The 22,028-nt window shown below is 38.7% G+C and overlaps 1 protein-coding gene across 3 annotated transcripts; it reads left to right on the forward strand.

Moving 5' to 3' along the window:
• The first annotated feature begins 5,917 nt into the window (after positions 1–5,917).
• LOC117300277 (DNA polymerase epsilon subunit 2-like) lies at positions 5,918–22,028 on the forward strand. Of its 3 annotated transcripts, XM_033784029.1 has the most exons (15): positions 6,352–6,494; positions 6,730–6,887; positions 7,864–7,967; positions 9,960–10,113; positions 10,710–10,866; positions 11,519–11,602; positions 12,901–12,957; positions 14,634–14,755; positions 15,888–16,150; positions 17,082–17,196; positions 17,785–17,862; positions 19,166–19,274; positions 20,119–20,295; positions 21,367–21,434; positions 21,944–22,028. In XM_033784029.1, the coding sequence occupies exons 4-15, from the start codon at positions 9,980–9,982 to the stop codon at positions 21,960–21,962; spliced, it is 1,383 nt and encodes a 460-aa protein (XP_033639920.1). In that variant the 5' UTR covers positions 6,352–6,494; positions 6,730–6,887; positions 7,864–7,967; positions 9,960–9,979; the 3' UTR covers positions 21,963–22,028. The 3 variants fall into 3 exon arrangements, with proteins under 3 accessions (XP_033639905.1, XP_033639920.1, XP_033639912.1); XM_033784014.1 differs by lacking the exons at positions 6,352–6,494; positions 6,730–6,887 and adding an exon at positions 5,918–6,092; XM_033784021.1 differs by lacking the exons at positions 6,352–6,494; positions 6,730–6,887; positions 7,864–7,967 and adding an exon at positions 8,205–8,269.

The following is a 22,028-nucleotide window of genomic DNA, read 5'->3' on the forward strand; positions in this document are numbered from 1 at the left end:
GGGCCAATCAAAAGTGATTGTTATCTTCACAGAATGTGTTACTACACGCTAACACCAATACCTTTATCTAAAAAGCGAGATTCTATCCTATTTAAAAAACAAATTCATTGGTTTGATTTGACAAAGCGCTCCTTCTAGCCTTTATAGCTAGCCTTTATAGCCACTGCAGCTGCAAAAGGTATAGGTTTCCTCGCGGTCATTTTCGGAAAATGAACAGCCAAATAAATTTCCATGCGTTCCTCTCCAGTTTTTACTGGGTTTCAAATTCAGAATTTGGTCATTCAATTTCGTTTTGAGGCATTCAAGTTCCTTTAGCACTGTTCAGTTTATCATATCGTCACTCTTTTTCATGACACACAATTTTCATTCAATTTCGCGCGAAAAAATATAATAGAGTGGTGGTTAAATTGGCTGCTCATTTGCCGAAAATGACCGAAAACCTATTTTGAGAAAAAATTCCTTTCGATGGAATACGATGTAAATCACTTTTTGTATACCCAAGTGCTCCCGAAGCACACACTTAGGCCCCCTATAAAAACTTATTTAAAAATGACTTATTATTTTTGATACAGCTTTTACTACTTTTTTACTTTTCTCTGTATATCCACCATATAGAGAACCACTGTCTTTGTGTTTGTTTGTCCTGTTAGTGTTTGTCCATGTCTTTCCATGTGTAACTTTTTGTTGTGTTTTAAATATCCCAGGCATTGTTCTGAAAACAAACTACGTTTGTATTTACTCACATCCCTGGGGGACTCCACCCTACAAGCTTGCTTTTGGGAGTCCTCCACCACTTAATCTATTGTGTATCTTTACTACTCTATGTTATATCTTGTCATCTGAAATGATTGAGTGGAAATAAAACTGAACTGAACTGAACTGAAATTAATTAAATGTTTGTTCCGAATAATTCCATTATTTATTCGAGATAAAATGCTTATAAGTTTTGTATGAACTTTCATTTAAAATATTAGCTTGAGCTATTAAGGCTATACATTATTTTGTATTCATTTATCTCAGTGTTGCATTTGTTTTTGTTGACTTTGTTAGTTCTTGTAAGCTATACTTTTTAATTGTTTTGGTATGTGGATGATAAAATCAGTTTCATGTTAATAAAATGTGTGTTTTTTACTCACTTGTTTTTGTCATGGCTTGTCTTCCCCTGTGTTTGCCTCACCATCAGATTGCCATGGTGCACACCCTCGGGCAATCCCTTGCACTTCGTCACGTAACAGGATCCTTACAACCCAAACCCTAACCCAATTATTACTGATATCGATTATTGTCTTACCGGACGGTTATCAAGATCAAACCATTCACCAGAAGCGTAGCCCGTGGTTGGGGCACGGGGGCTGGGCGTTCTTACCCCCCCCCCCTTCCCTGCAAGTTTATTTATTCATTTGACCAAGCATGCTCGCGCAAAAAACACCAAAAAAAAACACAGATTATGTGCGGAAATTTTGCTATTATTAAACGATCAAACTTCTTAGAGTACTATTATTAGCTGTTCCGACCTACCGTCGGAACAGGTGTTGTTTTCGTCGAGATTTTTTATTATTTAGCTGTTCCGACCTACCGTCGGAACAGGTGTTGTTTTCGTCGAGATTTTCATTATTTTTATTAGCTGTTCCGACCTACCGTCGGAACAGGTATTGTTTTCGTCGAGATTTTTATTATTTTTATTAGCTGTTCCGACCTACCGTCGGAACAGGTGTTGTTTTCGTCGCGATTTTTATTATTTTTAGCTGTTCCGACCTACCGTCGGAACAGGTATTGTTTTCGTCGAGATTTTTATTATTTTTATTATTATTATTAGCTGTTCCGACCTACCGTCGGAACAGGTGTTGTTTTCGTCGAGATTTTTATTATTTTTATTATTATTAGTATTATTCTTTGTTTCCGCCTAAAACCCCATAGCGTTTTTACAGCGTTTTTGTTCAGGCCCCTACTCCTAAAGTATGAGGATAAAATAGTTAAATCATATATCAAATTGAAGCTTAGAACATAAGCTTTACTCTAACAAAAAAGTGTAAAAATTCTTCATTAATTAACCACGTGGTCTTCATTTGAATTTTTTAATTTGTAATTTTGATGCAGTCACTTTCATGTTATTGTGAAACATTCTCTTTGGTAATACAACACAGCATGTACCTCAATGAGTTGTTGACTTTTTGAGAGGAGTCTATACTATTTTGTTTTCTACCCGCGTTCTGGACACATTACTCTGTACACGCACAAAGTACGGAGGTTTGGGATTTTCGTTAGAACGTGCGTTAAATTTGTTCTTGTTTTTCTAACCGCGTTCTGAACCAATTACTCTGTGCATGGGTTTTCGTTAAAACGAACGTGCGTAATTAGATAGGGGTTTTTGACGACATCGACGTCGTCGTCAAAAACCCCCTTAAGGCAATCTAATACTACATTTCAACCCTACTTAATAGTTATAGGCGTTAGCAGTTCATATTTAGTGACAATGGTAGCAAAATCATGAAACGAGAATTATTTCGCCGGATCATAATCCCCTCTGTTGATGCACACATGTAAAAACCCACCATTTTTACATCGTGCCCTTCTAGCCTAGTGGTCATCAGTCGCGACTACATATCTGAGAATTACGAGTTCGAATCTCCGTCCGAAATCAATATTTTTTTATCCCCCAAAACTAAAAATATATTTCTTTTTGTAATATTTAAGTTTGATTCTTATCTTTATATCGATAGTGTTGCCTTTTCTTTTTCTCAAATGTTAGCCCAACATAACCTGTGTGCATGCATGACACGATGATGTTTAAAAACACAGTACGCGAAAAATGGTGACCATAATTTGGTGGTTAAGAGTTCTGTGAAATCAACTTTTACTAGATCAAACATCAAACCACCGACCCCAAAAAAATTAAAAATCGTAATTAATTAACCACGTGACCCATATTTGCATATTTAATTGTACAAGGGGACAAAGTTGTTGGAACTTCCTGTTGATGCTGACATCATGAGAACATCAGCATAAGTATTGGAATTGCACTAGCACTTGGAGTGTTCAAGGAGTCCAACACGTCAGTCTAGAGTCCAACTCTGATTGTAAAAATCAATTCAGGCATCATCTTCAATTTAATTTTATGCAACAAGCAAACTTATAAATTTTCTGATTTTATTTCAAAGGGTAACATAAATGGCTGTTAGCGAACGGTTTCCAACAAAAACTACATGGTTTACGTGCACAATACTCTTACTGGCCTCAAGCATTTACCTCTAGATAATAAATCAAACATTCAGTTCAAAATTATAAAAGTTTGTTATTGCCACATTATTCAGCGAACCATGAATCATACACAGCTACTATTCACAAGAAAATCTATGTGTGGAGGGTAACAGACAGCACACAATGGAACCGGAGTTTAAACAATGACAATGTCAAAAGTGCAATCGTCCGCCCTTGAAGTTTATTATACATGGGCTGATGGTGATCAAAAGGATAAAAGTTTGTTATCGCCACATTATTCAGCGAACCATGAATCATACACAGCTACTATTCACATGAAAATCTATGCGTGGAGGGTAACATAAAGCACACAATGGAACCGGAGTTTAACAATGACAATACCAAAAGTGCATTTGGGTATTTTGTTTATCTGTTTCATTTAAATATATGGTTAAGTTTTATTTTACGCTAAATGTTTTTGTGTTTGTTCTTCCTGTAATTTTGAATTGTTTTGCCGCTACATAAGATTACACCCACTAAATAGAATTGCTTACATTGCTTTCTTCGTTAGAAAAAAAGGGGGGGTCCGTACTCGTTAAGGTTTGCTTTTTATGGGCCCCTCCATCCCCTACATGTGATTTGCATTGATTTTTAGTTTTTGTTTTCTGTTATTGTACGATTGCATTTGCTTGTAATAAATTATTTATTACCTTCTGTGTAGACTAAGCAAGTATACTATGCTTTCGGGATGTCGACTTCCCGAGATAAATTATCACAGGAAGACGACATCCTAATTTTAGGATGTTGACTTCCCGAGATAAATTATCACAGCAAGACGACATCCTACTTTTGGGATATCGACATTCCGAGATAAATTATCACAGGAAGACGACATTCTTCTTTTAGAATGTCGACTTCCCGAGATAAATTATCACAGGAAGATGACAACTGACGTTTAGGATGTCGACATACCGAGATAAATTATCACAGCAAGACGACATCCTACTTTTAGGATGTCGACATCCCGAGATAAATTATCACAGGAAGACGACATCCTACTTTTATGATGTCGACATTCCGAGATAAATTATCACAGGAAGACGACATTCTTCTTTAATAATGTCGACTGTTTGTAGTTATAAGACTCCTTGGGGATAGGAGAAAAACTTGGAAAAACCGTGACCTCAATTTGACCTCTACTTCCGGGTCAACCGGAAGTGGGACCATATCTCAAGAACTACTCAACCGATTTTCAATTTGTTTTCACTTACAGACTCCTTGACATTAATATTGACTGTGAAAACCCGTGACCCCATGTTGGCCTCTACGTCCGGGTGAACCGGAAGTTGGACCATACGCCAAGTACTATACAACCGATTTTCAATCCTGTTTGTTCAGTTTTATCCTCCTAAGGCATTAAAAATAAACTTTGAAAATCCATGACCCCAAGTTGACCTCTACTTTCGGGTCAACCAGAAGTGGCACCATATCTCAAGAACTACACAACCGATTTTCTAACTTTTTTTCAGTTACAGACTCCTTGGGCGTTACAGATTAGTCTTAGGTTACCGTGACCCCATGAAGTGGCACCGTAACTCAAGACACTGTACAGTATTTTTCAAACTTTTTTTCAGTTATAGACTCCTTGGTAATTTTAACACATAATCAAAGCAAAAGAACACGGAACAGCTTTGTGTTTGTTCACAAACACCTAATGTCTAGTTATTATTATTATTATTTATTCGGCCAACATTTCAACAAACAGTGAGCTACAATGTTACCACAGGTGGACACTATTGGTAATTGTCAAAGACCAGCCTTCTCACTTGGTGTATCTCAACATATGTATAAAATAACAAACCTGTGAAAATTTGAGCTCAGTTGGTCGTCGAAGTTACGAGATAATAATAAAAGAAAAAAACACCCTTGTCACACGAAGTTGTGTGCTTTTAGATGCTTGATTTCGAGACCTCAAATTCTAAACTTGAGGTCTCGAAATCAAATTCGTGGAAATTACTTCTTTCTCGAAAACTACGTCACATCAGAGAGAGCCGTTTCTCACAATGTTTTATATTATTATCAACCTCTCCCCATTACTCATTGCCAAGTGAGGTTTTATGCTGATAATTATTTTGAGTAGTTAACAATAGTGTCCACTCCCTATGTAAACTTTTAAAAACATGTGACACAATCTATGCTTTAGTTCTTTAATGGCAATAATTCGGCCTAATAGTTTGGACATTAATCTGGAAAAATATTTAATCACACAAAAAAGAGTAAAGCATGACTGTGTGTTGACTGCTTGATTATGTTTTCTTCTTTGTTTTCTTTACCTAGGCATGCTAGGGGGGGGGGGGGGGGTAGGCCTAGGCCACTGATCACATCTCTTTTATAATAGAGGTGTGGCTAGGATCGAGGAGATCATAATTTACTTTTGAATGTGGGCGTTTTTAACACATAAAATCTTCGAAATCCGTCTTTTTGTTCATAAAACGAGAATTACTTAGCAACAAATTTATAAGCATTGTTTGAATAGTTAATGGTGTGTCCTTGTGGGGCCTCCTTACCTTACTGCGTTCAATGCGTATTTTCTGTACGCAGTAGTCTGGTTGCGAACTTCAAACTGGAGATCAACACGTTTATGAAGACGGGGATATGAAATGTCAATGTTATCGCTTGGTGGCGCTATTTTTCTCTTGTTTTGTGCAACCGCGGGAAATCTTATGCACAGAAACATTGCGGACCAGCGCAAGTAGTTTTTTGTTGTCAATGTCAACTTAAAACTTTCCTACTTTCTTCACCGAATACATTCCGATCACAAGAATTAGAATGGCAGCCAAAATCAAATCCAAAGTTAACTCCGCTTTCAAGATGAATGGTCTTTCGTTAAGAAGGTGAGTGCATGCTGTTGGAAAAATTGGTTGTATGTTTGTATTGTAGGCCTACTTCTGCTTTTACTTTTTTGTAGAGAGGGGGGGGGGGGGCTAGCCCACCTTGTTGAGCTGTTAATGGCTCCGCTTTTAACATCGGTCTCATCACTGACCGATGTTAAAAGCGGAGCCATTAACAGCTCAACAAGGTGGGCTAGGGGGGGGGGGGGGGCATGGCATGGCGGGGGGGGGGGGGGGGGTAAAGATCAACATAAAAATAAGACCTTTATTTTCACCTAATGTTGGACACGGATACGATCCAGATAATGTGCACTGACGTTTTCACACTACAACTTTTACACACGGTGTCGATCTGGATATGGCGCTTTATCCGTGTCGAAACCAACCCTACCCTGCCTGCTGGAGGTAGGTCGGTTGATTGATAAATAAATCTCTATCTATCTCCAACGGTGGGTATTATTGTAAATAAACAGCGCACGCACTGCCACACGGGTTTGTAACACACCTTTCAAAGAATGGTTTAGTCCAACTCGGGGATAACTTTCCGTATGGCGCCACCACTTTTTCACTCATTTTTACAAAAAGGGATATATCAATCAGGTAAATTAGATACTATATTGTTTTATTTCGAATGAAAAAGTGGTGGCGCCATACGGAAACTTTTCCCAACTCGGTGGTGGCTTGGTAGTTCGGCGAGTAGGCTGGTGGTGTACAGCGCTTGGTGGTCGAGTGACCAAAAGATAAAGCGTTGAGCGTTATTGAGAAGTCAAAAACGTGCGATGCGGCAGAAAAACAACAGTAAGTACCGAGCAGAAAATTGTATTTTTTGACGATGTTTTTTAATTTCACTCAACAAAAAAGAAATACAAACATTATGAATGTATATTGAGTATGTGGGGAAAGTTTTGGTAGTGTAGTACAAAAGAAACTTCAGTTATTGCTGGCTAACAGTCATAAAACTTTCACCTATTAACGCTGATTTGAAAAACGTATAGCGTTACAGAGGCCCAAAATACTAGACCCCTTTAAGGCTCACAGGGGAGCCTTATAGTTTCTAGAAGTAAACACCTCCGGGTTAATTTGCGATCCAGGTTGAGTGTGCGTGGCGCCATCTACTGTGCACATACGTACAGTTGTCCAGCACTTAAATGAAAACCGCATACAAACTGACAAAAGGCGCTGCGTACATAAAAAGTAGCCGCGTCCTACTTCACTTGCTTCAATCCGTGTAACGTAGTCGTAAGACCTTGCAGTGTGAAACGATCGCACATTATTCAGATTAAAAGTTACACTTTTATGTAACCCAAAAAGCTGATCTTGTGCAGAGCCAGAGCTAGTGTGAAAGCGAAGCTGTTTGAATCTGTGTTGAAATTTTACCGAACCAACACGGACCCTATCCAGATAAGGTTCGACACGGATCGAAGGTCGATAGTGTGAAAAGGCCTCGAGAGAGAGTGGTGAGGGGGGTGGGGCGGTAGCCCACCTTGGTGAGCTGTAATTGGCTCTCTTTTATTAGGCTAACATCAGTCTCTTCACAGTCGCCATTACAATGCAGGAGTTATTTTTTTATTCCATGTATGTGTGGTTGGTGAACCATTTGTACTTTGGCTGAGTAGAAAATAAGAACACGCAGCTTAACAAAGCCAAACCCAAGTCGTGTAAGAAACTGTAAAATTTAGGCCAATAATCTTCTGCTTATTTTGTTTACTGAAAAGTTCTTAGTTTGAAAAACATTAATTTGCGATGATAGTAAGCAAATGTTGTATCTTTGCAGCGATGCTTTGAAGTATTTAGTGGAGGCTTTGGTGTCAGTTAACGATATACAAGAGAGAGAGGAATGTCTCGAAAGGATTCTTGAGACAGTCCAGAAACAACCCTGTAAGTAATACAGCTCAGAGAGAGCAACAGATTGGCATTCCTTATTGTGCGTATTGTTCTTGTTGGGGAAGGTTGGGATCAACGTTACATCCTCTTTCCTGCCATCAGCCTGTAATCAGCCTCTTTCTTTTCTGCAGATATTTTTTTGTTAAATCTGCCACCAGTGTGTTGGACGTCACCTGGTTCCTCCTTAGGGTGGTTGAGCGTGAAACCAGGCTTTCTGCTTGTTCTCACCCATTTACTTTCGCCATTCCAACAGCTTTATTCCACGTACTGGTACTCCATGTCTTTGGAACTGCCTGGTGTGTGTTTCTCTCAATCCTACAATTCATACTGGAAATTCAGAAATAAATCATACTTTCAGCCCCCCCCCCCCTCCGCATCACACACCCCCAAGTTATTTTCATTTTAATATTTTCTTCCTGTAGCCCCCTTACCAATAGTGGCTTTGAGCCTTGTTTTAGACAAACCTGCAGTAAAAGTACACAATGAAGCAAATATTATGCGATGTGATCAAGCTATATTGAGCCATTTGTTGGAAATATCAGTATGGATAATCAAGCTAAAACAGGCCAAAAGGGATGACCTTTTTAAAAACATTGTTTTTGTAGATTTAAATGCCAAACTGTTGTGTATTTTATGCTGGCAACTAACTTCCTGATAAATAGCATCAAAAAGGGATACATACATATCCTTGATTTGGTAAAGGCTTTCACATGGAGTTTAAAAAAATGTATTAGGGTGTGATTGTTGCTCACTTATAACTGATTTAACTTGTAAATGACAAAAAGGTATTAGACATGTCAAATAAACTGCTCACAAAAAGTAAGGAAACTTTTTTCAATCTGGTATATTTGTTATTATTTAATACTCTTTTTGTATATGGTATATATCAATGCAAAGCTGAACTGTTCCTCTTTAAAATGATACCACAATTGCAATGATTACATGTTGCTGGACTTGACCATGTTAATGAGAATGAGACAAAGTCACAAATCAAATGTGCCAAAATTAGCAATATTATTGTGTTACTGTATGAATTGACAGTGTAATTCAAACAAGCAAGACAACTTACTGATCTTAATCCACTTGATTGAGACAAGAAATTTGGTATAAAGCAAGACAATTTACTGATCTTAAAACACTTTATTGATACAAAAAGTTCAGTAACAAGTGGATGATCCGAAGGCGTTGATGACAGCATGGCACCTTCTTCTCATGCTGCACACAAGTCTTTTGATGCGCTGATGATGAGGAATTGGCGTTCCATTCTTCATTAAGGAACCTGGTTAGGTCAGCCACAGTTGATGTGTTGGTGGTTCTGGCGCGGACAGCGAGGCCAAGCTGGTCCCACAGATGTTCCATGGGATTCAGGTCTGGACTGTTAGCGGGCCAATCCATCCGGTGCACCCCAACATTTTTCAGGTAGTCAGTCACCAGTCGGGCTCGATGGGGGCGAGCGTTGTCATCTTGAAAGATGGAGTTTGGTCCAAAGTCTGCAAGTATGGGAATGCATCCGGCTGTAGAATATCGTCTTGCAAATACCCATCAAACAAGGTGTTTTTCATGAGATGAGGGTAAATTGTGTCCGATGAGCTCACTGGTGCAAATCATTGTGTAATGGTTCTGAAAAGCTTGATCGGTTTGATTAATGAGCATTACCTATTGACCATTCACGGTAATTTTGTGGCACATTTGATTTGTGACTTTGCCTCATTGTTATGCATGTAGCCAAGTCCAGCAACATGTAATCATTGCAAATGTGGTATCATTTTAAAGAGAAACAGTTCAGCTTTGCATTGATATATACCATATACAAGGAGAGTATTAAATAATAACAAATATACTGGATTGAAAAAAGTTTCCGTACTTTTTGTGAGCAGTTTACATACATGTAAGGTTTCCTAGAGATAGTGACGCATCCATATGTCCATTTTTGCGTACATTCTTTCTGTGATTAAAAAATGACAATCTAAATAAAACTCCTCGCAGTGACATCATCACTTGTATCCATGGAGATTCTGAAAGCAGCAGTGGATGAATGTAACGAGGGTGAAAAGGAAGAGAACGAGAGGGCGTTTGCCGTCATTGACGCTTTCTCCATTCCAAGGTTTACCTACAATCAAGACAGGAAAAAATTCATCAAGTAAGTACAGAGATTTTTAACAACTTTGGGTCGGGTTTTTCTGTTGAATAAAAGCCTTGTAACAGTAACACCCACAGTATTAATTTCCGGAACACCTGCACAGTTGTGGAATAGTCGGAACACCGCAAGAACTTTTATTTACTTGGGTTTGTTTCTGGGTTATGGGGTTTTATTTATTTTAATGGTTTTTTTTGGTTGGGGGGGGGGCAATATCGGTGTCCAAATAAAACCCTGACAATGTAAGAAACAACACCATCGCTCATGTAATTAGCACTCACTGGGATTTCACCTTTTGATCACTGTATCGCCCCAAAACTGCTCTTTCCTTAACTCAATGGAGCCACATGGAACTGCCCAGGATTACAAGCAAACACTTTGTATCTTGGGTTTTTCCAAGTGCTAGTGGGTCACAACAAACAGTGTTCGAAATAGCGCGAACTGAAGCTGTTTCATGGTTGAAAAATAGTCTCAGGTCACCATTGAAAAAAAAAATGGAGTAATCTAAAAGGTTGACAGCTTTAATAGTTGACAGCTGAGGTAATTGTCATAATGTTTCACTGACCATTTTTGTTCCAATTGTTTATGTACTTTTAAAGGAATGAATCGGTGCCCTGTATACATGCTGATGCCCAGGCCAAAGCAGACTTATTCCGAGATCGTTACAGTCTTCTACTTCAGAGAACATCTCGGCACAGCCTCTTCACTCCTCCGATACCTGGGGCTGCAACAGACCCGTCCATCAGGAAGTTTCAGGTCAGCTTTTTTACTGGAGAGTGTTAGTTCATTCTTGGGAAAAAAGTAAAGTGTCCCAAGCAAGAATGACTGCAACCTTTAATGATTGATTTCTATCTCTGCATTAAAGGGAAGGTACACGTTTGGTAATTGTCAAAAACCAGTCTTCTCACTTGGTGTATCCCATCATATACATACAGTAACAAACCTGTGAAAAGTTGGGCTCAATCGGTCATCTAAGTTGCGAGAAAATGATGAAAGAAAAAACACCCTTGTTGGACCAATTTGTGTGCTTTCAGATAGGAATAAAAGACTTCTAGCGGCACCCACAGCAATTTCTGTAGTGCCCTTTTGCAAAGTACCAATACATATACATTTTCCCAAAAGAAGTGCCCCATACCAGAGGAAAATTGATGTGCCCATTCAAGAAGGAAATGCAAGGCCTGCTCTACCAACTGAGCTATCTAGCCCCATGTTGGCGGTGTACCTATTTTGTCAATTTCATTGTTCGAGAGGATGCCAGTCGAAAGCCATACAATGGTTATCTGATGTGTAGCCAGGGATCACGCCCAACCGTATAATTGTATATGTAATAGCTTTCGTCATTAAGTAATGTATTTTAAATTTTAGTGAGAGGTTTATAAGATTTGTATATTTGGTTGTTTAATGACAGCTGAAATCAGTGGAGTTTCTACTTGGAAGCACTGCCAAGCTTGGTGAAATCATCGTATTGGGCATGCTCACTCAACTCAAAGAGGTAAAATATATCTTATTCTTAACTCGATCTTATTATGGGCAAGAAATTTGTTGACGGAAATTGTTTCATTGTCTTCATGTGGATATTGTTATTTAAACCAATTCACTTCAGAGGACCTAATGATATACAGCACTTTTATGCAACACACAACGGCGGTCATATAAACTAGCATCAAAGTTTTTGTGTGTGCGCCTTGAACACCCAGCAGGGTGGATATGTGCGCATTACAAGTCTTATTATTATTCTTATTTATTATTGTGTTGGCAGGGGTCATATCAACAGGTCACACATGTATTGAGATTGTTTCACAGAAACCCTGTTGTTTTGGTTTGGCACCCCTATTCAATGAACGGATTAACACTTTGGATGGATTTGTGTCTTACGCCTTTATATGGGAGCTATTCCTTTCCTTTCAAATACCAGCCAAGATTTTGTTAAGACGGATTTAAACGGCATTGTAGTGAGGCCTTTTTGATCTTTCCCTGGGAGGCCTTCTGTTTAACGATACAAATTCCCCGAAACACGCTCACCTGAAATGCTCTAGTTGTTAAGAAATGAGACAGTGAAAACATTGCTTTTATGTTTTTTCCCACTGATTTATTGTGATTTGGATGACCAATAGAACCAATAAGCTGTCACCGGTTTGTTTTTATGTACATGTTGGGTCACATTAAGTGCAAGGCCCAATTGCATAGAGCTGCTTCAGCAAAAAATATCGCTCAAGAACTTTCTGCTTGGCAGAAGTGAGCAGAATTATCCAGTCACAAACTGTACATGCGAACATAGCAGTTTGGCTGGTAACTAGTAAGCACAATTTTGTTGCTTGGCTACTTTTTGTGTTTAATCAGCTCTATGAAATTGGGCCCTGAGGACAAGAAACACAATATATTGTACTACTTGTCTACCACTTCTTAGTGTATTGTGCTTCTTGTCAGATGATAAGAGCAAGCAAGTCGAAACGTTGGGACCAATTCAGAACCTCGCTCCGTGGTAGTAAAGTTTATAAAGAGAAGTCCCGTCGATCCACTAAAGCTAAAGTAGTGGTTGCGGACGTTTTCCTACCTTCCGCCCAAGTAGTAGTTAATAATCAGGACAGTTCTTTTCGGAACTGAGAAGTCTCCCGAATTCCGAAAATCTACTCCGTGGTAATAGAATATAAAGCACGACATGTTCTCAAAAGAACATATTCTATCTAGCAAGTAGATACACACATGGTGTTACTGCAAACTAAATATATATTGATACCTAACCATGCAATGCCTCAAATCACATACACTTGGTCTTCTTATGTTTGACAGGGCAAGTTCTTCTTGGAAGATCCAACAGGAGCAGTGCAGCTTGACCTCAGTGAGGCAATATCCTTTATACATCAGTATTGGTTCAGGCCTGGAATTTTATCTTGGAAGAGGGCAAGGCCATTTTACTTACGAAAGGGCACTTCCAATGGAAAGTCTTAAAAGTTTATTGGAAATTTGTGAAGGGGCACCAATGGCTGGACATGGGGGTAAAGATGCCAAGGACTCAGTGTTCTTTGTGTAATGTCTCCCAACTGGTTGTTTTAGGATTCGGAGAGTGTCTTCTTGTGACTCCGAGGACACACACCTCTTATGGTAATAGGGCTTTTTCATATGCAGCACCAACCCTTTGGAATACTCTACCAATAACCATTCGCACAGCTTCTTCATTAGACACATTTAAATTGCAACTAAAAACCTATTTGTTTCCTAAGTCACGATAATTAGGCACTCGTTTGATCCTTTTCTGTGTATAAACTTCTTTGTTTCGGTTTCTTTTCCTCTCCAGCACCTCGGATTAGTTTTCTAGATAGATGGCGCTATATAAATGCTTATTATTTTATTATTATTAATATTATTAAAGGGTGGCTGCAGTTTTTTAAAAAATAATTTAAACGATTAAACATGACTTTTTAAACCTGAAATATTTTTTATTATTTTTTATTAAATGCGCAAGTATTTTAAAAATGGTTTTCAAGAGATTAGGGGAACCCACCCCGTCCCTAAAAGGGGCATAAACGTGACGTCATGTCGGGAACCCGAGCCGTCGGGCCCCCTGTCTGTGTGCATATAGAGACATGTGCACTGTGTGGCCTGGTACCTAGGCGCGTGTAGTTAGGGACCAGACTCTTTTTGCCGCCGATATGTTTGAATTCCCCACGTGACGTCGATGGTAGGGGGGCGGTAACATTCCACAAAGGGGGGGGGGCATGACTTATTCGCTAATTACGCAAGTGAGATATATCGGGAAAAAACAAAACACATTTTATTTAGGTTCAGTACATACATGACGTATATCAGAAATAAATGACAGCAAAATTAACTGTTTTATTTTAATTCACTGCAGCATCCCTTTAACATAAATTAAATTTGAAAAGAGATTCTAAAAGACTTGTAAAACAAAGCACAGTGCAAACCGACATATTCAGTGCCCTTCTAGCCACCTGGAATGCCTGGGCCCAATTTTATGGTTCTGCTTACCTTCATGACCTTAGGCAAAGAATCGGTGCTATACGTCAAGCGTATTTATGGTTTAGCAGGGAATTTTTGCTTATGGGTGTATGTACTCCACATTACTGGGCATTCTCTGCTTTATACACAGCTAGCATAGAATATTGACGATTGTCATGTAAGCAAAGAATGATGATCCTAAGTGCAGAATTCATCGGTAAGCAGAGCCATGAAATTAGGTCCTGTGGTGGCACCTACAGGGATAATAGAGTAAAAGGAGTTCTTAGGATTCTTCAAAAGCAAAATCACATTTTTCCCTCATAAAATCAAGTATCCACAACAAGATTCTTCATTTTGGAAAGGTTTGCGGTAACACCATGTAATGACTATCTCTAATGAGTTGGGGTGGTTCTGAAAAGAACCGTTGGTTTAACTCAACGTTTCGATCAGTATGCTCCGATCGTCTCTCAGAGCAAACCGCAAACCTTTCCATATTGTATTTCCACCATGCAAAGTTTCAAATCCTACTTATTCTTCATTATGTTATTCCTTAACCCACATTGCACCAGTTCCACACAGGTCTGTTTACAGAGAACTGTTTTGTGTTAGCGGAGGGCTGGTATGAGGATAAAGTATTCCACATCAACGCATTCGGTTTTCCTCCACCTGAACTGGCTGAATCCACAAGGTACCAGACTCATCCAGTAGCTATTGCTCTGATGTATAAACGAGAGTGTTACTACTGTCATTTGCTTAATCATTAAAATTAAGCTGTTATAGACCAGGGCCGGGCATCATTGTGCATGGTAATAGATACAGTGTTAAAGCCATTATACACTTTCGGTAAACAGTATTGTCCAAGTCCCACACTTCGTGTATCACAACTTATATATAAAACAACAAACCTGTGAAAATTTAGGCTCAATCGGTCATCGGAGTCGGGAGAAAAAAACGGGAAAACCCACCCTTGTATCCGCGCGTTTCGCTGTGTCATGACATGTGTTTAAAATAAATCCGTAATTCTCGCTAACGAGAATTTATATTGTTTTACCGTTTTCTCAAAAAGTAAAGCATTTCATGGACTAATATTTCAAGAGAAGTCTTTCACCATTACCTTCTGTAAACCCTGTAAATTATTTGTAAATCTGTGAACTTTTTTAGTTTTTTTCTGTACTGAAAGGGTCCAATGGCTTTAAATGGGCCGCATCAAAATTTTTTTTTAAGAAATTGCCCCACAAGGCCAAGGACGGCCACTTCAATGTGAGGGTTACACTAAAATGATTTTGGCTGTAAACCCAAATGAACTGCCACCAGGGACACATTGCCAACTACTCCTAGGGCTGAAACAGGGTTACCCCCTACACAGACCGTAAGGATGTAGGCATGGGTATCATCCACTAGGAGCCTGGCTGGTAGATCAGGATGCAATTGCTTCCAAACTTTTTACAAAGCAATTATAATTAAGTGCCTTGCTCAAGGGCACAAGTGTCATGACCCGGATCTCTGCTGCTGACAACACCAGGTTGGACCGATCAACTAGATTGCTCTGCCACAACATCCAGAAGATAATTTGCATGGGAACACATCTCCAGGCGTGAATGTTTTAGTATTGTGTTTTGGTAACCAAGGATGGCTCAAAAGTAGACTTAATCGCTTTAGTTCAGAAGTCTGAGAGAAAAGCTGTAAACAAGGGTGTTTCCTGGGATCCAGAAAGGCCATGGTATACCTCAACAATAAATAATCTAGGCTGTTTAACATTTGCAACATTTTCTTTTGTTCTTGCTGACTTTAATTTACTGCTGTTTCTTTACAACTTTCAGAAGCTACTTCGGTAGCATGAACTTCTTTGGTGGGCCGTCTCCAACCTGTGCCAAGGCATCCACCAAGCTCCAAGCAATCGAGAAAGACAATGAAGAGGCCATGTTTGTCTTTCTGTCTGACATTTGGCTTGACCAACTCAAAGTCCGAGAGAAGTTAAACGTTCTCTTTAGCGGCTATGCAGAGATGCCTCCGACCTGTTTTGTTTTCTGTGGGAATTTTACATCTAAGCCCTATGGAAGCAGTCATGTTAAAACACTCAAAGGTAAGGAGCTTGAGCGCTATTCACACAACAGCAATGTAATAGGAGACTTTCTGGGATGCTAGGTGGCAGCAGACTTACCAGGTAAAGCCATTGTTTTTAGAACTATGCGCATGTTCAGAACTACGTAAACAATGGAAATTTACCCGGTAAGTCTGCTGCCACCTAGTGTTGGAAAGTCTCCCATTGGGTTCCCTTGCTTAATTTGAGCATGGTTGTAAAATGTATTAGTGTTTGACAATATTTTGCAAAAGAACTAGGACAGTAGAAATTTGTTTTGTCCTTTCACATTTTGTAAAATTTTACAACCATGCTACAATTTAGCAAGGGATCCCTGCTAAATTGCTCTCAGGTGAGATGGACTTTATCCAACAAAAACAGCCATACAACTTATCAGCTGATTTCCTCTCGCTCGTTTTAATATAAAAGTGCTATAATAACATACTGTGCAAAGTTAGTTTGTGTTATGTCCTATCAATAAATGAAACAGACGTATGTAGAAGTACGTTTCTAAACATTTATTGACCAAACTTCAGTGCTCTAATCTGGAAATAACTCCATTTGTAATTCTAAACACAACTGAACTTCTTTAATAACACGTGCGTTTAACAACTGAATAGCGAGTGAACAAATGGTAGACACGACTTAAACTGACTACACTACAATTTGCTTGGCCACTGTTGGTTTATGGTTTATTTAAAACAAATTTGTGGTCCAAGGACCGAATTGCATTTTGAATTTACAATTTAGAAAAAAATAATTAAAACACAAAATAGGATAAACAAACTAAAAGAAAACAGGAGGAGAACAACTACAAAGTTGTATGCAAAGTTGGTGAGTCACTACATTGGTGCTGTATGAAACAAGTGTGTTTATAAAATGGCTGTTTTTAGTGATTGAGGTGACAACCTGTATGTCCTTGTCTATTCACTAGACTCTTTCCAGGCTCTTGCTGAAATGTTATCTGAGTATCCCAGCCTGCTAGAGGGCAGCAAATTCCTCTTTGTACCTGGCCCTCAAGACCCAGGACCAGGAGCCATTCTGCCTAGGTAAGATGCAATTATACCCCTTGAAACTTTGACGTAGTGGATCTTTCCTCGCCTGCAAGCTCTAAGATCCCAGTTCTTATTACGCCAGGGCACTATGTGGATTAGGTTTTCTGTCCCTTCTTGACTGTGTGGGTGTTTCCCTGGAATAACTCTGGGGTTTTCCTTCCGCATCTAAAACTAAATTTGCCTTCCTTGTCTTCTCTCCATGGGGTTCTTGGCTAGTACAGTGATTAAGTTTTCTTTAAGTTAATGTTCTTAGCAATTCACACTAATGCTAAAAATAGAAGATGACTAGCTGAATCTCAGAAAATTTTGTATGCTATTTCGAGTTTTATGTTTACACATGTGTACTGACTATAAATATACAGTGCAGTTTTGCGGGTTGATAACACGGTGATCGCATAAGTGGTGTCTGACAGCCAGGTATTTTGAGCAAAAGTTATGTCATTAGTGTGGAGTCCTGCTAGTTAAAAAGATTTAAGCTTGCTGTTCGGGAAAACAGTTCAAAACCTTGCTAAAATATCTTCTACTTTGATTTTATTTTGAGCAGTTTTTGACCATGATTTTTTTCAAAATTTGCAACACCAGGCCTCCCATACCAGCTGTTATTACTGAGGAGATACGACGACGGGTTCCATCAGCGATATTCACAACAAACCCATGCAGGTAGGACACTGTCCAATAATAAAAATACTAGTGGCTTCTTATATAGCATGACATCCGTTACTCAGTGACACTCCTGGCACTGTAACATACAGTATTGCCTGCAAGGTATATGGGACTTTGTTTGAATTATAAGACCTACTCATTTATAGCACCGTGTAATGGTTCAAGGTGCTGTGGCGCAATATACTGCCAATCAAACCAGGAACACCGGGCGAATCCCTTTTTTTTTTTTGATAAGTGCACCGGGTTCTTTTACGTGCGTTACACGACACACGGGACCACTGGCTTTACATCCCATCCGAAGGTCGCAGCAATAATGGTTAAGTGTCTTGGTTAAGGACACGAATCTCGAACCCACACTCGACACCTATTCCTAGGTTTGATGTATTTGTATTGTAGGCGACATGCCCACTCAACAAAACTGGCTCCAGCTATTACCAGAGGTCTGTTAGAAAAGCACCAGGTGTGGTTGTGGTTTTTTAGGAAAATTTGTGTTACATATGATTTGTAGAACCTTTGTAAATACTTGTCTTTTTACATGCCAGAATTATTAGTTTCTGTCATTAGAAATTCCTATCAACTCTGAAATGAGTGATTTCTGGTCAACTAAACACAAATGTATGCAATGTTTACAGGAGTAACATAAATTGAAAAACAAGGCAAATGATTTCTCCAAATCTCCTTAGGCCTGTAAACTATTTGAATAGAAATAAAGCAATCACCAAAGGGAGAAAAATATAGAACCCACATTATGTCCCAAACTTATTCTTTTTTTATTAATTATGCAATCCTGTGCTATTTTTGAAAGGGCAAATTGACATTTAAAGATGATAGGGAAACTTTGTTAATGAAACCTTCCCATGAAATATGCTAATTACATTCACTCATGCGTACAGACCCTGTTGGTTTGCAAACGCCATAGAGTTGTGCACTAAGCAGACGCGCAATTGTGTCTGCGTCACGCACCCATTAGTCGTGTACAAAACAGCGCGATGTTCCCTCATTTTGCCAACCAAAACGTTAGTGCGCACGCGCTATGTGCAATTTGCATATTTCATGGGAAGGGTCTATTTTGTTACGTCACAAAAATTCTCTGTGGAAAAACGCTTTATCTAAGTGCTTGTATTGTGTGTTTTTCCCGATTAATTTCAGAGATGTACAACGTTTTGACAATTTCATACTTGCACGTACTGTAAGAGCTATAGGAGATCCACAGCGCTTTCTTCTGCCTTTTTTTTTTTTTTTTTTTTTTTTTCAGTTTAAGAATCTAATTAAGTTCATTTCTAAATTCTAATTTTCCTAGGATACAGTATTGTACTCAAGAGATTGTGGTATTCCGAGAGGACATTGTAATGAAGATGTGCAGGAACTGCATCCGATTCCCGGACAATAGCTCAGAGATTCCCAACCATGTGAGTACACTACACCTCAAGAAATTACCCAATCACACAGAGAAGTTGGGCATACATATGTTCAACCATAGAGCAAGGAACATAAGGAGTTACAACTAGTCATCTTCAAAGGTTCCATGTGTGTTACCGTGGGCGTATAACGACCAGCGCTAATTGTCAGAAACACCGGCGGGCGCATTTCCTAACGAGCGAAGTATAAAGAACTAGGTATTATATGTCTGTGGTTACGCCACAGAAAAATACACAGATTGCATCGCGTTCAAGCGTCCTTCTCAACCAACGGCATACGGCAAACAAAAATGCAATAGGAATTACCTCTTTGTAATATTCTTATAAAACAAACACAAAATCAGTTGAATAATTACGACTCTCTCAATCTTCTAAACCAAAAATATCTTAAACAAAATTGTATGAAAGTGTTTGTTTTTTTTTATTTCATTTTATATTCCCCTTTTTCAGTTTGTGTCTTATTGTGTCTACCGTTCAAATGCATATCCCCCGCTAGGAAAATGTTTGCAAACAACCTCAATTCGTTTTCAACGATCGGAGACCACCGACATTCTTTTCATGACAAAACAATCCATACCACATATTTCATAATTTTCCCGATCAGCAAAACCTTACAAATGTCATAATTCATCACAGGAAAGGCCACTTTATTTACTTCAAAATTCAGTCAAAAGCTCAAAGTCTACAGTTTCTTATGTAGCATTGTGCGCATGCAACGTAGGTGACATTGTTTACTGCGCACGCATTGAACTTGTGTGTTGCCACTTTACCACTCCAATAATTATGAATGGAAAACGACATTAATCTTTCTCTCATGTTTCTCTCTTTCTAACAGTTTGTTAAGACGGTAGTTTGCCAGTCCCATCTCTGCCCTCTTCCTCTACATGCCTCACCAATCTACTGGTCCTATGACAATGCCATGAGGTTGTATCCATTACCTGACTTAGTTGTCTTTGGTGATAAGTACGACCCATTTACCATCAGTAATGCCAACTGCAAATGCACCAATACGGTAAGTACAGTACCCGGTAGTACAACAGCCTTTTTCAAATCCTCTATAGACCCATTGCATATGACGTCACACACTCAAAAAGGAGGGAGATCATTGGACAATAGCTGTGCATAAAAATGTGCGCGTACCTGTAGCGTTTCGCGTTATGCAAGGGGAGCTATTGATTTCCTACACAATACAGAATGCGCCTCTGAACAATGCGCATCATTTTGGGTGTCGACTCTCTTTTGTGCATGTTTGTATGCGATTTTGAAACCTAAAATGACACCCAGGATAGGCACATGTGAGTATGCTGTGAGTATTGCAAGGTGTTTACAGAGTTTTTTAGATAACTTAGGGACGTTCTCCAAAATGGCTTAATGCCAAGAGCGGCCGCAAATGGCTGCAAGATTTGACAAACTTTTGCTCAAATACCGGGGTCAAAGAAAAGGTTTCGGACTGAAATTTTCATTTTCCAATGTTTCCCATGTAAACATAGAATCAACAACTTAAAAACAAAACCAAGTATTTCTGTTTCTTATTCATTTTCCTGACATTTTACCTGTAAAAAGGGGTTGCAAAAATGTCTTGGAAATGTCTGGGCGTATGGTGATGATTATAGAGAAATGAATAATCTCAAAAGGGTTAAAGTCTTTATTTCTTATGTTCACTCATGGCTTCAAAGTTTGTTTGTAACTTTATTAAATATAAGACAGGGTAATAAAATCACAATGTTGGAAGTTTATTTGAAGGCTCCTTAGGAAACAAAAATAAATTTGGAGTGTAATTGTATTCATAAAGTCAATACTTTTGTTATTTTGTATCACAAAGTTTATCAGCTTATTGTATACCTCTTGTAATGGTTTGTTTAAATAGGCTTAAGTGTGTTTAAGGCAAAAGCAACTCAAATTCACGTGCATGTTAGTTTAAACATGTTGGCAAAATATGTAGCCCTACCAATCAAGGAAGAACATTTAATGCCCTAATGAATTTTTGTTTATCTACTGCTGAACATTTCACTATCTACTGCTAAATGTAGAATGTTTAAAGTTAATTTTAATGTTTGTTTTTCTTATTATTATAAAACTTCAGGGCTCATTCTCAAAGAGTGGTTATGGCTTCAAAGTTTACTACCCTCACACAAAGGAAATTGAAGACAGGTAAGTTACTAAGCACAACAAGATTATGCTTACCAGAATAAGGCTACCAGCCCCCCCCCCCCCCCCAACAAAAATACAGTTTGTGACTCGTTTCCTGCTCATTTTTGCTGTACAACAGAAATTTGTTTAAGGGGTGGTTTATGTTTGGTAATCACTTTTAAAATTAAAGGCAATACAAACTATTGGTTAGAAGCCTACAGCAGCTTTCATTGTTACACGTATAAAGCATTTGAGAAACATTTTACTTTCAACATTTCAACATTTTATGCACCAAAAATTTGAATCTGAAAAGCGTCACAGCAGCAACGCTTCTCCAATCAGGTATTACATGTATTATTCTTCCTGCATGGACATAATCACTCCTGATTTTCTGCAATATCTTAAAAACCCGATCACCTTCGGAAAATAAATTTTCTCATGTTAGTTTCAATTTATATAGAATTACAAAATCGAACGATTCCAAATACCTGCTTAACTTTAAACAATGTTTTTGTATTTTGTTCTTTCAGCAAAATTGAAGATGAATGAAAAACCTGACAAGCCCAGAGCAGCGTGTGGACTGCAAATTGACTCCAAGTCAATAGATGGCAAAAT

This window comes from Asterias rubens, chromosome 1 (genome assembly GCF_902459465.1).
Source record: "Asterias rubens chromosome 1, eAstRub1.3, whole genome shotgun sequence".
Taxonomy (NCBI): Eukaryota; Metazoa; Echinodermata; class Asteroidea; order Forcipulatida; family Asteriidae; genus Asterias; species Asterias rubens.

Excerpts from the sequence above, each read along its gene's own strand:
- LOC117300277 (XM_033784014.1), top strand. The coding sequence starts at position 6,028 with ATGGCAGCCAAAATCAAATCCAAAGTTAACTCCGCTTTCAAGATGAAT. Across the intron at positions 6,093-7,863 it reads AATGGTCTTTCGTTAAGAAG|CGATGCTTTGAAGTATTTAG; the intron begins GTGAGTGCATGC and ends GTATCTTTGCAG. Across the intron at positions 14,756-15,887 it reads GAACTGGCTGAATCCACAAG|AAGCTACTTCGGTAGCATGA; the intron begins GTACCAGACTCA and ends TACAACTTTCAG.